The 13,551-nt window shown below is 40.7% G+C and overlaps 1 protein-coding gene across 1 annotated transcript in view; it reads right to left on the minus strand.

Annotated features, from left to right (window-relative positions):
• The window catches only part of SCHIP1 (schwannomin interacting protein 1), a 657,653-nt gene that overhangs the window by 511,904 nt on the left and 132,198 nt on the right, over window positions 1-13,551 (minus strand). The window contains exons 2-3 of the mRNA XM_070406902.1: window positions 8,844-8,908; window positions 3,157-3,237 (exon numbers count right to left, since the gene is read on the minus strand). Coding sequence (XP_070263003.1) covers window positions 3,157-3,237; window positions 8,844-8,908 — 146 coding nt within the window. The remainder of the gene's footprint in view (window positions 1-3,156; window positions 3,238-8,843; window positions 8,909-13,551) is intronic.

Raw genomic sequence — 13,551 nt, forward strand, 5'->3', positions numbered from 1 at the left:
TTCATCACAAAATAAACATATTGTTAAAACACAAGGAGAGGGGTTGCACGCAGTCAATGCACAACTTTTCAATGATGGGATCTGATGAGTCTGTTTCCTTCCTTGCCAGTCAGGCCTCTGTGCTGAAACCCCCACTCCTTTGATGTGGGTGTCATTCTCAGACCTTTGATCCAGTCTTGGCTCTTAAGCACATTCATCCTTAGTCTTAGCGTTGTGCTGAGAGCCTTCATTGTGGTGCTTTCAGTATTATTTTTGCTTTAGCTAAGTTTTCTGATTTGAGAGGCTTGCCTTTGCTTGATCTTCAGAAAACCTGCCTTTTCCCTCCCCAACATGACGTTTTATTAATAGCTGTGCAATCTTGATTGCTTTTGCCCTTTTGATGCAGTTCTTTGATCGTCCGAGTCTAAAACTCAAAATTGTCTCTTAACATTCATGAACCAGGCAATGCACTCTTCCTGGTATTTCTTCTAAATTCCACCCCTCCTTCCTTCCAATTATACTTGGAACAGCCACATGTAGGTTGAGCCTTTCTTAATCATATTATTTCCTTTTTATGCTGCCCTGAATATGAGGAAACAACTGAGACCCTTTCCTGACCCATCCAACCCCCACCCAGGGTTCCCGCTAGAGTGCTATACAGTAAAGGCAGCGACACCTGAGAACAGTTCTCATCTTGCTTTATCTTTTACGTTCAAAGATTGACCTGCCAACATACATCCCATCTCAGGACTTGCAGGGGCTGGACTATCCAGAAACCTTAATTGGAACCTACTACTTGCCCCTCCTCATCAGGGAAGGGGGAGGAGAGTTTGCAGAATAGCGGATTTTATGGTGTAGTAACCTCACTTCCCTCTACCCCCTGGGGGAAGGCAGATGTCCGGCTGGATCCTACCAACAGAAATGAGAAGACCCTAAGAAAAATCCTGTGACATTTGGCAGTGACTCGGCAACCTGGGGCAAGGCCCCATCTTTCACACTCTATACTCTGCAGGTCTAAAGAACATCTCTTGGAAAGTGAGGATACGTAGAGGTATGCCAAGATTCTCCCTGTGGATGATGCCAAGGTCATCCTGGGGTAGACAGCCTACACCATTGGTGGGGAGTTCAGAGGGGAGCGGGGAATCCAATGGCCCTTCCTACAAGCAATAAAATAACCCCGCAGAGTTGTTTTAAAAATAACTGTCTGGTAGCTTCAACTATCTGGTAGCTCGAATGTTCACCATCGATGAGAAGACTGGGAAGCCTTGGTGTTTAGCAAATGAGTGGTGAGTGAGATGACATCAAGACAGGAGGAGAAGAGGACGGAAGGCAGATGGGGAGATTAGAAAAGGGAGAAGGGGGAGAGGGGAGCAGGCTGCACAGCTGTAGGAAAGGTCTGATGTGTGTGGAGGGGAGATGTTTAACCTGTCATGACAGTTAAGAATTTAATAACCAGATTAGACAAGAGTCACTGAACTGGACTAAACTCTCCAATGGGACTCGAATTCCATTATTGGCCAAGATTAAGTTTTCTCTCCCTCATCCCCCTCCAGTGAGTGGAAATGGGGTCCAGAGTTATTAGAAGAGATAAAGCCATTCAGTTTGCACCTCACTGAGCTGAGACTCCTCCATCAAACCAGCTACACATAAAATCTCAGACTTTCTGAGTTGGCTAGACTCTCAGACACAGAGGTTTTTTTTTCCTTGCCTGTTCCTCCTCCTGGCACCTGGCCCTCTGCCTCTACATATTAGAGATGATGAAAGCTAAGAAACAACAGGGAGGTTTCCTAACTTCATTTCAGCGTTCAAATGAAACACCCCAATTTCTGACCCAGCCAACTCTCCTTCCCAGCTTTTTCATTTAAGAGAATGTTATTATAAGAGAAAAGCTCTTAAGGATAAAGCAGCCGATGGCTGGAAACTAACATTTGTGTAGTGGGGCTGACATACTGCTTACAGAGAACGACTTGGTAGCCTGATTCATTATTCATTGAGTAAGTGTAACACAGAGCTTCCTGGGGGGACCCCACGGGTTCCGAAACCATGTTTGAACTTCACCTGGAGAGGTAGCCCATTGTGCTCGCTCAGAGGCAAGCCTTTTACTGTAACCAAGGTTAACACAGATTTATAGTGGTGTGTGTTAATATTTGCCTTCATCCAGCAGGACATTATATATCTGCATGGTTTCTGTCTTCATTCCTAAACCCAGCAACGGCTTATTGTACATGGCAAGGCCCCCTTCTTCAGGTGGCTTCTTCTGTAAAGATTCCTCTGGGCTTTTTGCAAATGATCCGTGATCCTGGCCAAGCTCCGGTATATTTCATTTCTCAGAAGAATGCTTCTTGGAGCATTAAGCTGAGTGTGTGTGTGTGTGTGTGTGTGTATTATACATACCCTCAGTGGCAATTCTTATATGCGCCCTTGAAGCAAAATCAGAATGGGAAGGCTCACAGAGAACAGGCGTGAATAGTTTAAAATTGCTTCTGAGGGAATTATGACAGCCCCTTCTCTACTTAAAAGTGGTCTTAAAAGGTTGTCATTTTGTTCCTTAATATGCCTGTCTCACTTTGTATCTTATTAGTTCCAGTTTTGTTGATATTGAGGTGTTTCTTGGCACAGTCAATGCAATAGTCACACACAGTGGGGAAAGGGGACTAATATTTGGCCTTAGTAAGAGAGAATAAAAAATAAAAGGATAGAAAATGAGAAAGACAAGATATGTTTTTCCAAAATATTTAGATGAGAGCTGGAATGGACATAGGAAGAAGGAAGAAAGTAAAAAAGTGTGTGTGTGTGTGTGTGTGTGTGTGATCAAGAAACACCCTGAGGTGAAAATAACCACATTGTTCCAAGATGGAATTAACCATCTTGATCACTAAAATAAAAGAAAGTGGAAAATGCTAGTGGAAGTTGCAGAACAGTACTCTGCCTGAAGGAGGAAAACCAAGAAATGAAGTGATGACAATCAAATAATTCCCTACACCATCCAGCAGATGGTGCTGTGTGGCCAAAACAGCTTTGTTGCTGCTTAGACCAGAGAGGAAATAATGTGTAACACATAAATGTGAAATAAATAAATGTGTCATTCTTACACCACAAAACTCCATAGTAGTTCGGAAACTAATAAAACAAGAACTTTAACACTGTTGCTTTAATGTAAACTTTGAAATAACTTACATTTTCACTTTTGATTCCAAGGGCTGTAGATTGAGGTGATAGTTTTCAATATTATTCTCCATATCCATGGCCAACTGGTGACTGCAAATAGAAATAATATCTCAATATAGCTAAATCCAGAAAAGTAACATTTATAGCAGTAATACTGCCAATTTATTTTAAAAAGCAGACATATTCTTTTTTTTTCATTTTAATTTATTAACAGAGTCCTAAAAGTTCCTATTGATGGATGATGGATAAATTACCATACCATTGAAATAAAATGTTGATTTTCCTGTTACCTTTTCTGTTCTTTTTATTTCAACCACTCAGTTCAACATTCATATCTAAGTCATGAAAATCATTTCCCTTAAGAGAAGAAAAAAGCAGAATACTGAACCATTGCAGCGGGGGGGGGGGGGGGGGGGGGGCGGGTGGATAAAAAGAACGTTATAAATCCCATGGCAATGTCCAACTAGTAAGTTGTAGTGAGGATCTCTTCATCTCCAATGGTGCCACTGCCATCGAATCTTCCCCCTTTTTATCTTGTAAGCTTTTCCAAAGCTCCCATTGTGTACAGCAAATGAATCTCTCTGCCCTGGAGAAAGGCAGAGGTAGACAGTAACTGCTCCCAATGAGCTTATAAGACAATCACTGGGTGCTACAATGGTCAAGGAAGGCTTCATGGAAAAGGTGGCACTTGAGCTGGGTTTTGAAGAATGGACAAGAATTAGGTAAATTGCTATGTGAACGGTAATACATATGAGGAAGACTTTAAAATAAAGACATAGAGGTGAAACATTCAGGCTATTGTTAGACCATAAAGATACCTATTTGATGGAAGTGGAGGATAAAAGTAGTAATGTAAAAGGAATAAGTTTGGATAAGCAGGAAACAAATAGTCATTGGCCACATAATGTGTACAGCTGTCATAGACATTTTACATGCATCATTTGATTCTCACAGTAGCCTCTACCAGTTATTATTTTCCCCAATGTAGAGCTGAGAAATCTGAAGTTCAGAGAGTTTAAGTTAAACTTAGAAGAAACCACATTAAAACTCAAGTCTCACCACCACAAAGTACTGCTTGGAGGATTTCAATATCAGACTTATTAAACATAATTCTACTAACTGTGGTTTTCATAAGTATTTGACAGCCCAATCCAATACACATGCATGTGATAAAGATGTGTGTGTTTAAAACTGAAACAAAAGTTAAATGAAACATTATTTCCCCAACTACATATGTTGTTCTCTGGTATTTTTTTTTATTATATTTCAAATTTTTTTAAAGGTCAGTGGTTATCCATCAAATTGATTTAATAAACCATCAATGAATTGTGATCTGCAGTGTGAAATCATTGCTGCAGGAAAACATACAGCATTTTAACCAAGACAACATGCTGGATGGATATTTAAGGATGGTTTGCAGTGGCAGTGAGCAAGGAGAATAAAAAATATATATATTTAGAAAGGTATTCAAATTGGCCAGATAATGAGGACCACGATTATGGTGATAGTAAATAAATAAAAAAAAAAGATGAGAGGAAAAAAAACACATTGTGCTGGAGGCATTATTAGGATAATGCACTTATCTCCCCCTCCTTGGAAAGGAATAAGCAAGTGATGGGGAAAACACGGTAGAGCGGATAAATTCACACATGGCCACTAGGTGGCGCCATCAGCCCAAGATAGCTTTGTAATTACCCAGCTGGGAAGTTGAGGGGCAAGGAAAAAAGCACCCATTTGCTCTGTGTGGTCGGTATTCAGGGTCCATTATATATTCCATCCTTACTCTCTCATTTAGATATGTTGGCTATATTCTGTGCCGGGAATGATGTAAAGCATGCGGGACACAACGGCGAAAGCACTAGACATGGTCCCCGTTCTTAGGGTTTTACAATCTAGAAGATGAATATTACATAATTATAAATGCAATGGACGTTATTAAAGGGACCTAATCAACGGTTGGCAGGCATATAAAGTCTCAGTTTTGTAATTCTATGTTCTTGTAGGGACAACAGCTTTATAACAAGGATACTTTAAGATTTTGTAAATTAAACCCCCAAATAACAAATTGTTGAATTGAGCAATAGAGGTATATAGGTGAGGTGTTGTGGGAGCCTGTAGCAACCAAGTTTTCATAGAGAACATTTTTTAATAGTATTAACAAATTTGTTAATTTGGGATTACTATTTATACATTTTCAGCACACTATAAACTACAAATACCTGTAGGCTTAAATTGGATAACGTTAGGACATGGTATCAATAATTGCCTGTGGGTGATGACATGATTATATGCCAGGAGAATACACAACTTGCAATCACACATTTCATACCAAAGACCCAGCCCAATCCAATATTTACCAAAAAATAGCTGTCAGCCTTAGGTCCTACATAAGTTAATGAATGATTATAAAAAACAATAGAGTCATAAGCAGTCTCCTAGTCAATTGCTCTTCTCTGTTGCCTTCAAAGTGTGTGTGTGTGTGTGTGTGTGTGTGTCCATGTACACAAATACACTCAATTGGCCCTATACGTGGTCTCAAGCAGAATGGAATTATAGCTTCCCCTCCCTTCACACGAACTGCCTACCACAAAACCCTGTTGAGCATTCAGAATAAATGTAATGTTCCAAGGGGGAATAACCCATCAAGTGCTATGACACCGCTCTCACTTAACTTATGGTCATTTCAAGTAGCTGAGATGATTTACATCAGCACCTAAGTCAGCTACAGCTTTAATGAAATGCTTAATCGGCTCACTCAAAGTACACCAATTTTTCAATCAAATCTGACAGCTTTCAAGGACACAGCCCTGCCCTAAAAGCAGACTAGAAAAGTCTCCAGAATTCCAGGCAAATGGGTCTAGTTGTTAGGGCAGGCAGCCACTGTTTGTCTTCCCTCTGTCCTGGACAAGAAGGGAAGGGAAGCTTACCCCAAAGGCCTGCGTGCTTTGGGGGTAGCTTTAACTCCCATCCCTCAAATTCCTCAATCGTGACTGGAGAAAGCAAGCATACAAAGCAGGCTGGCCATTTCCAGAAGCTTTTAGCTTTCGCAGGCCTCTAGATCATGAGAGGAAAGAACAGGGGAGCGAGGAGGAGGCAGAAGCCCACATATATACCACTAACTTCACGTATCTTCCTGAGAACAGGGGGATGGGGAAGGTACGTGCCGGTGTGGGGGTGTGGGTGAGAGGTTTAATATAGAGCTGTGGTCAATTAACAGGAAAAAAACTTTCCGAGCTCACTTCTTACACTGAAATCAATAATGAAAAAACAGCATAGCCAGATTTAATAGATACATGGACTGAAAAGCACAGAGCAAGTGTGTCCTCAGAGAATTAGGCTGCACGTGAGTATTGAATGGCCAAACGGATTCTAAAATGCATCTAGACCACTGGTTCTCAACCCCAGCTCCTTATTAGAATCACACACAGGAAGCTTTTAAGAAATACTGATCTCTGGACCTCACCCCCAGAGATTCAAATTCAATTTGTCAGGGTGGGGCTTATGCAGGACATCTTTATGAAACTCCCTGGGTGATTCTAAGTGCGGCCAGGGTGAAGGACCACTGATCTTGTCATTCCAACACTAACCTCCACTGAAGAAAAATCTTATTTCTAGGTCAGCAAAAAGCTCTCCAGTTACAATTGCTTACATAGAGCTAATGATGGTGGTGGTGAGAAGGGGTAGAATAATTGAACTGTTACTCTTGTTTATGCATATTAATGAGAACAGACATAAAAAGGATAAAGTAAATCCATAGGTAACACAGAAACTTGGCTTGATCAAAGGGCTCAAGCTGTCCTTCAAGTGGGGACAGAAAATCCTTAGAGTCATGAAAATGGAATAAACCTGAGAAACTAGCCCAAACAACCCCCCGCCCCCAGATGGAAAGGGAAGGGGCTGACATTGAAGACACACTTGTCATGCTTGTCATACGTGTCTCCGTTAATGCTCTCGATAGACTGTCAAGCCACTGTTATTATCTTCATTTTTAAAGATGGGGAGAGTGGGCCTCAGGGTGGTTAAGTGATTTTTCGCAACCCACAAAGCTAGGAAAAAGCAGAAAGAGGAATGAAGCCCAAGGTTTTCCATTTTCAGGAATGTTGCCCACAGCATCTCAGACGCATGGTCATCTATGCTCTCCTGGGCCCTTTCAGTGTCTGTGAGCTCACTCTTTAATGGAGAAGTCCTTTCTGTTGGGCAGGCTGGGTTTTCACAAAAGCTATCCTTTTTCTGAGTCACAAACTGTTTCTCCATAAACCCTTCTCATTGATCCTCATTTTCTTCCTAGAGTAAGAAGAGCAATTTAGCCCTTCTTTTAAAGGAAAATCCCTTCAAATGTTTAAGGATAGCCATTATGTCTCCTCTGGGATTTATTTTCTCCAGCCTCACATCCTCAATTCTCTGTAGTAGTTTCCCATGATTTCAGAATCCTATAAATTTTAATTGCCCTCCTCTGGTACTCTTGAGGGTGTGCCTTTAAAATATGCCTTTAACCCTAGCCAGTTTAGCTCAGTAGTCAGAACGACGGCCCTTGGACGGAAAGGTCCCAGGTTTGATTCTGGTCAAGGGCACCTACCTCAGTTGCAGACCAGATCCAGGCCCTGGTTGGGGCGTTAGCGGGAGGCAACCAATCAATGTTTCTCTGTCTCTGCCCTTCCACTCTTTCTAAAAACCAGTGGAAAAATATCCTTGGGTGAGGATTAAGAAAAATAAATAAATAAACTGTGCCTTTAAAATGTGGTGCCCAGAGCCAAGCGTGACACTCACAGGGCTTGACATTCAGACTTAGCGAGTGGTTGAGAGCAGAGGCTCTGGTGGCATTCAGACCAGGGTTTGATTCCCACCCTTCCTCACCACTCAGCTGAGCATGCTTACACAAGTGCTGAAAGCTCTCTGAGCCTCTTTCCTGGTCTGTAAAATGGAAATAACAATGCCTATATCACAAGGCTATCAACAGAGTTCCATGAGGAAGTACCTGTAAGCACTAATAGAGAGCACGCTGTAAAAATTCAATAAATGATAGCTAATTTTTCTTCTTTTATCTTGACACTGCATGACTACTAAACAGTTTAATATTGTGGTAATATTTTTAGAAGCCACATAAAATCATGGTCTCATGTTAACATCAGATAAAAATCTCTAAACATTTACCCCCAAACTGAAATCAGAATATATCTCTCACATGCTCTAATTGCATAATTTTTAAAAAGCCTAAATGGAAGACTGTATTTTTATCTCTGTTTAATTTCAACTCTTTCTTGCTTTCTTTTCAGCTCAGTTTTGTTCCATTCTGCGGTATTACTTTGAATGTTCATTCTATTAGTTTTAGTGTAACCTGTGTACTTTTTTACAAATTTATGATTGGCTTCTATACACATATATGATTTAAAGCCAAAGACAGGGCAGGGTTAAGTTTCAAGCCCTCAAACATACCACCAGAGATATCTGCAGGCATCATATTACTCTGTTAATCAGGATAGCTTGTGTATCATAGCTCGACTAGTCATGAATCTATCTAACTATATCTCAAATGAGACACATTTCTGGGTCCTGACCACAATTATACCATAAGGAACTGCCAAATTACTTATTTATTTTTGCCTTGCCAGGTAGTGTTTCTTTTTTTCATACAAGCTTTTCAAGCTTGAAAATAATTGAATTTCCAGGGTGGTGGTGAGAAGTATTTTTTTACTTACTTTTCAAGTAAATATTTTCCATCATTAACTTGTTCTAAAGGATTCTGCAATCTTTTCATTTCTTCCTGTGGGGGGAAAAAAAGTGTTTTATAAATTGACCCATGTACTTATAAGCAATTATGTTTGAAGACAATTATTAGCAAAAATGAGATAACACACCATTAGATGTTCTGGACTTTGCAATGGATAAGTGCTTAAACTTACAAAACAATTTCCTCTTTGATCCAATTAGAATACGACACTGCCAGTCAAATCATACGATTTTTTCCATCATTAAAGGTAATGCTTCCTGTCATTTTCCTAGAGGGAGGACATGTTTATATGGATCCATCCATTCAAGTTGCTCTGCCATCTGTACTATGTTTGCTGGTTGCTGGGGGAGGGGCTCTGATGAAGATGAGCTGGGTTTGGCCAGTCAGTAACCATCTTTTCTTGTCTCTTGAGAGCTCTCAGCAACCTCTTCTGTTAGACCCAGTGCTCAGGCACACGTATACACACAAACACAAGCCCACATCCCTTCCTGACTTTCAGGCAAGCCTAGTCTTTATAGTCCCACTTTCCTAGCCACAGTGATTCAGGGATGTGATGGGAGTCAGCCTAGGTTCCTGGTGAGACTACCTGTCCAAGGGCATTTAAAGAAGGCCCACGGGACTCAGTTTTTAGAGGTCATACTCTTTGACTCATCACCACAAACTGCTGAGGTGCCAAGAGAAAGCCCCAATTAGGATTAAATGCTCATGTGCCCCTAAAAGGCCCTCAAAGCTAGTCTCAACGTGCTTCTACCACCAGGCATGCAAGGCTGCTAGGTCATCCCTCATTACCCAATCTCTTTAACTTCCTAACTTCTCTATCTCCTCAATTTCTTTGAACATCCCCTGGAGTATCTTGTTCTAACTGAACCCTGCCTTGATGTTCTGAGGACAGCTAACTTTTTGTTAGAGCAAGAAGATCAAAGAACTGTTTAGAAAAAGGCTTCTAGGATCTAAAGAATTTTGCTGATGACAAACTTGGCTGAGTCCCAAATCACACTTATCCCCTGCAGTCCTCTTAAGAAGTGGCCATTTCTTCCCCACCTGCTATACCATACACAGTCCGCAGGAGCGATAGAACCCTTCTTGCTCCTCATTGCTGCTCCAAGAAACTCCTCATGCCTACAAAATCTTAGTTCTTCTGGAAAAATCTCAGCCTGTCCCAAGCTTCTGTCCTCTTCTCTTCCCTACCTATCCTCTCTCCTCAGGAGGTCTTCACCAGTCCCATAATTTTAAATTTATATCTGCACCCGAGCTGCCCTTAAACTCCGCCCTTATACTCCCACTTGCCTACTTGACAGTTCCATGTTCATTTCTGATACACATGTTAAGTTCAAAACCAAAGTCTTGATTTCCCCACCTATACTTTCACCCGAACTTCCATTGTCACTACTTCTATCTCATCTTAGTAAACGGTATCACTATTCACTTAGATGCCAGAGCCAATACCCAGGAGTCAGACTTTATTATTTTCTTTCTCTCACAATACAGTCATTCAATCAGCTAATTTTGTTGGGCCCAGATTAGAAATATGTCCAGAACTTGACCACCACCTCTCAGCGTGGTCTAAGCCAACTATACCAGACTCCTGTCTCCCTGCTCAGATGTCAGCCCACTTCAGTCACTTCTCCTCTATCAGCCAGCATGTTCTCTTAGTATCGGGGCTTTCTTTTGTAAGGGTGTGAAATGCATATATCACAAGTCTATAGTACAATGAGTTTTGACAAAGGAATACATTGGTAGAACCACCACCCAGAACAAAATATAGAACATTTCTCTCACTCCAGAAAGTTCCTCTGTGTCCCTGTACAGTCAATTTCCCTCTCCTAAAGGCACCCCTGTTTTGATTTCTAACATGGTAGATTAATTTTCCATGTTCTAGAAAGTCATATGAAATTATCTATTCTTCTGTATCCGGCTTAATTTACTCAATATTATACTTTGACATCAGTTTCTTAACTGATGCTAATTGTTTAAACTTCACTTCAGTATTTGGAGAAGACTTTTGTTTCCTTCCTCTGATTTTAAAAGCATATGATTTGAAATGTGAGGAAACCAGGATCTGCAATAGAAGTGTTTGCTGTTGTGAGAAAGGCTAACCAGAAGGAAAAGATAACAGATCAAAGAGGATGGAGGCCAAGGAAAACAGCCAAGGAGCCAGAGCCCTAGTGATGCTGCAAACTTTAGGGTCAAACTGCGGCTTGAAACTAGGATATTGAGGGATTTTTCAGTTTCATGTGCCAATAGATTCTCTCATTTTATTTTTTTAATCTTCACCTGAGGATATTTTTTCCATTGATTTTTTTAGAGAGAGTTGAAGCGAGGGAGAGGAGGAGAAAGGGAAGAAAGAGAGAGAGATCGACATGAGAGAGACACATCGATTGGTTGCCTCCCGCTCTAGCCCCAACCAGGGCCAAGGATTGAACCTGCAATTGAGGTATGTGCCCTTGACCAGGAATCAAACCCCTTGATGCTTTGGTCCAGGCCAATTCTCTAACCACTGAGCAACCCAGCCAAGTGACTCTCTTAATTTCTCAAGGCACTCTTGGTTGCTATTTCTCTGTGTGTGTTTTCTTGTTGGTTTGTTTGTTCACAATTGAAAGAATCCTAACTCAGAAGTGACAGTCTGAGCTATAACCTAAGAATGCTACATATAAAATCCTACCTTGATGAGCCATAGAACTATAAAAATTTAGAGCTGGACAGGTGCTGTTGTTGTTTTGTTTTGTTTCATTTTATTTTGGCGTCTTCTTAAATTTTTTTTTTATTCAGAAGACTAATGGATAAAGCAGGTTATGGTCTTCAGTTCCTTTTTGTTAAAGGCTGCTGCTTTTATACCCAACATTGGTATAACAAAGCTCGAGTGAAAAACATTTCTGCATCTTCTGCAAAATGGCTGTATAAAGCCCTGTATTTTTTGCTACAGGTTTTCTTTTATGTAAATGAATAAGATTTTAGGATTTAGTGCTAGGGGATATTGTCTCATTTTGATATAATAGTGCACTTCTTTTCACCAACAATAATTACTTATGTCTTATAGCGGTTGTTTAATTTGCCTTGGTTGCCAGAAGCTTAAGCTAAATTAAATATTCAATTGCCAGAACTATTTTTTCCAGGCTGTTAGTACAATTATCCCCTCCCCTTCACTACATGATGTGCAAACTTCTTTGTTTTTATTTTAATCCTCCTACATGTGTGCTTTTCAAAGTACAGGCAAATACTATATAGGCAGAATATAAATGATAAATGGACAGAAAGATAGAGATGACAGATAGGTAGGTAGACGGATAGATGGATGGTTAGATAGATAGATAAGCAGATAGATAGATAGATAGATAGATAGATAGATAGATAGATAGATAGATAGATAGATATGCAGATAGATAGATAGATAGATAGATATCTAGTCAGATAGATGATAGATAGATAGATAGATAGATAGATAATACCTAAAGATAGAACATTCTTTAAATAGTATACATGACTTTCTATTTTCAAGGTAAAACTTTTCATCAATATATATGCTGGATCCTTATTCTAAGAATAAGTCTCCACATCTACTCTCTGTTTGAACCAACTCTCCATCCCTCTTACCTAATCCTTCATCATATCCCATCCCACCACCAGTGACATAAGCAATAAATCCAGGTCAGATAAAAGGTCACGCTTAAAGTCACTTTCCCAAAAGGAAACAGACTGGACAAGAAGCCTTAGTTGTTCTTGAAAAACAGAGGAGGATTTTTTAGGTCATAAACATTTTCTTATTTACCCCCTCCTTTATGATTAGGAAAGAGATGAGGTGTTGGTAGTCTCGGCACTTTCTTCTCTAAGATGTGCCTGTGGTGTGCTTTCATCTTTCCTTTTTCCCTGGAGATTTGGGGGGCAGGAAGGAAAGGGCTTTTGCACTCTGCCCACCACTCTCTTTTCCTTGGTTCTTGCATTGCGGGGAGCTTGCCCAGGTGGGGAGGGCTTTGAAGTGGTACTTTTTTCAATCTGACTATCCATGCTCTAGGAAATCATATTAAACATAAGGTCAATGACTAACAAGAGCTTTCTGAACAGCTGCTCTGCTGACAATTTGGAGGATGGATTTCATCATTTGGTTATTTAAGCTAACTATACAAAAACACTTCAATTCAATTGGCCCGGAAGTTCCAAACCATGTCCTCATTTTCTCAGAGATGGATAAGGAAGACGGCTTGTTCAACAGATTTTCGCTTGGAGTTTCACTCTTTGGGATAGTTTTGTTTTAATTTGGCATTAAAAATATACAAATCGGTCTTCCCTCTCATTGGTTTCTCCCGCTAGTCCTCTTTGTCTCTGATTTTATATCTAACAATGCCGTTTCCCTACTAGAAACCAACATAGCCCCCCGGTGCTTTCAGATGGTTTCCAGGGTCTCTGCCAAGGTCTGATGTACCAGCGCCCCGGCTGTCTCTGCCAGCTGCACCGCCAAGCCCTGCCCCATACACTCCCTCTCCAAGTCCGGTCATTTGAAACTTCACCCAGTCCCAGAACTTACATGCTTTCTTATTGGACATTCGAGGACAATGCGTCCCCAACCGTTCTATTGGCCGCTCCCATTCTCCCTTTAAGAAGCCTCCAACTTTCCCTTCCTCCATACAGGTTTTCAGAACTCAACAGGAGGGTTGGGCACCCACCTTGCTTCCTCAGCAACC

Source organism: Myotis yumanensis, unplaced genomic scaffold, assembly GCF_028538775.1.
Source record: "Myotis yumanensis isolate MYYU_CA2020_CCGP unplaced genomic scaffold, mMyoYum1.0.hap1 SCAF_2, whole genome shotgun sequence".
Taxonomy (NCBI): Eukaryota; Metazoa; Chordata; class Mammalia; order Chiroptera; family Vespertilionidae; genus Myotis; species Myotis yumanensis.